The 834-nt window shown below is 33.3% G+C and overlaps 1 protein-coding gene across 1 annotated transcript; it reads left to right on the plus strand.

Annotated features, from left to right (window-relative positions):
* On the plus strand, positions 233-718 carry LOC107647690 (pectinesterase inhibitor-like). The gene has a single exon (XM_016351746.1). It carries the CDS (start codon positions 233-235, stop codon positions 716-718), a length of 486 nt encoding a protein of 161 aa, XP_016207232.1.

The raw sequence follows: 834 nt of genomic DNA on the forward strand, positions 1-834 counted from the left end.
CAATCATACATAATCATATCTAAATAAGGAAACTTATTAATTATTATACAAAATATCTTTAAGATTTGCAATAATCTCAACATATGAACGCGTGCGTGGACAAGCATATCAATTCATAGTCTATAAAAACAGGTGCATGATATTACAATTTCACAACCCATTGGAAAATTAGAGAGAAAAAAAAATGGCACATCCCATTATTACCCTTCCACTATTATTTCTCTCTTTCACTATGTTTTCATCATCATTACTATGTTCAGCAAGAACAGTTAAAATCTCTGACGTTTGTTCCAAACACCCAAACCCTTATAACTGTAACAACATCTTGAATTCCGTACCAGGTGCTTCATTAGGTGCTGATCTTAATAGCCTTTCAAGATATATAATAACCTCAGCACATGTTTATGCCTTTGATACCATAACCCTAGTTCATAATCTCACTAGGAGTATTAATGACAAACAATTGAAACAACGTTACCAAGCTTGTTCCATGGACTATGATGATGTCTTGCTTTCTCTAACACAAGCTCAACAATCTTTTGTCAATGGAGATTACAAGGGCATGAAGTCAAATGGTCAAACGGCTTTGAAGGATGTTCAAGACTGTGATTGGAAGCCAGGCAATGATCAATCGGATCTACCTAATAAGAACAAGTATTTGGAAGATGTTATCAATATTATTATAGTTCTTGCTGATTTTCTAGCTGGGGTTTATTAGTAGGTTTTTCTCGATCATTTATATGTACGCCTTTTGTTTAATTTTTTAGACAAAAAAAGAGAGAGAGTAGATTTATGATGAGATTTTGTGTATTTTGGTGAAATTAGGGTTCTAGC

The sequence above is a fragment of the Arachis ipaensis genome, chromosome B06 (assembly GCF_000816755.2).
Source record: "Arachis ipaensis cultivar K30076 chromosome B06, Araip1.1, whole genome shotgun sequence".
Lineage (NCBI taxonomy): Eukaryota > Viridiplantae > Streptophyta > Magnoliopsida > Fabales > Fabaceae > Arachis > Arachis ipaensis.

Bases quoted from the DNA above. Each gene is read 5' to 3' on its own strand.
- LOC107647690 (XM_016351746.1), top strand. From the start codon at position 233: ATGTTTTCATCATCATTACTATGTTCAGCAAGAACAGTTAAAATCTCT.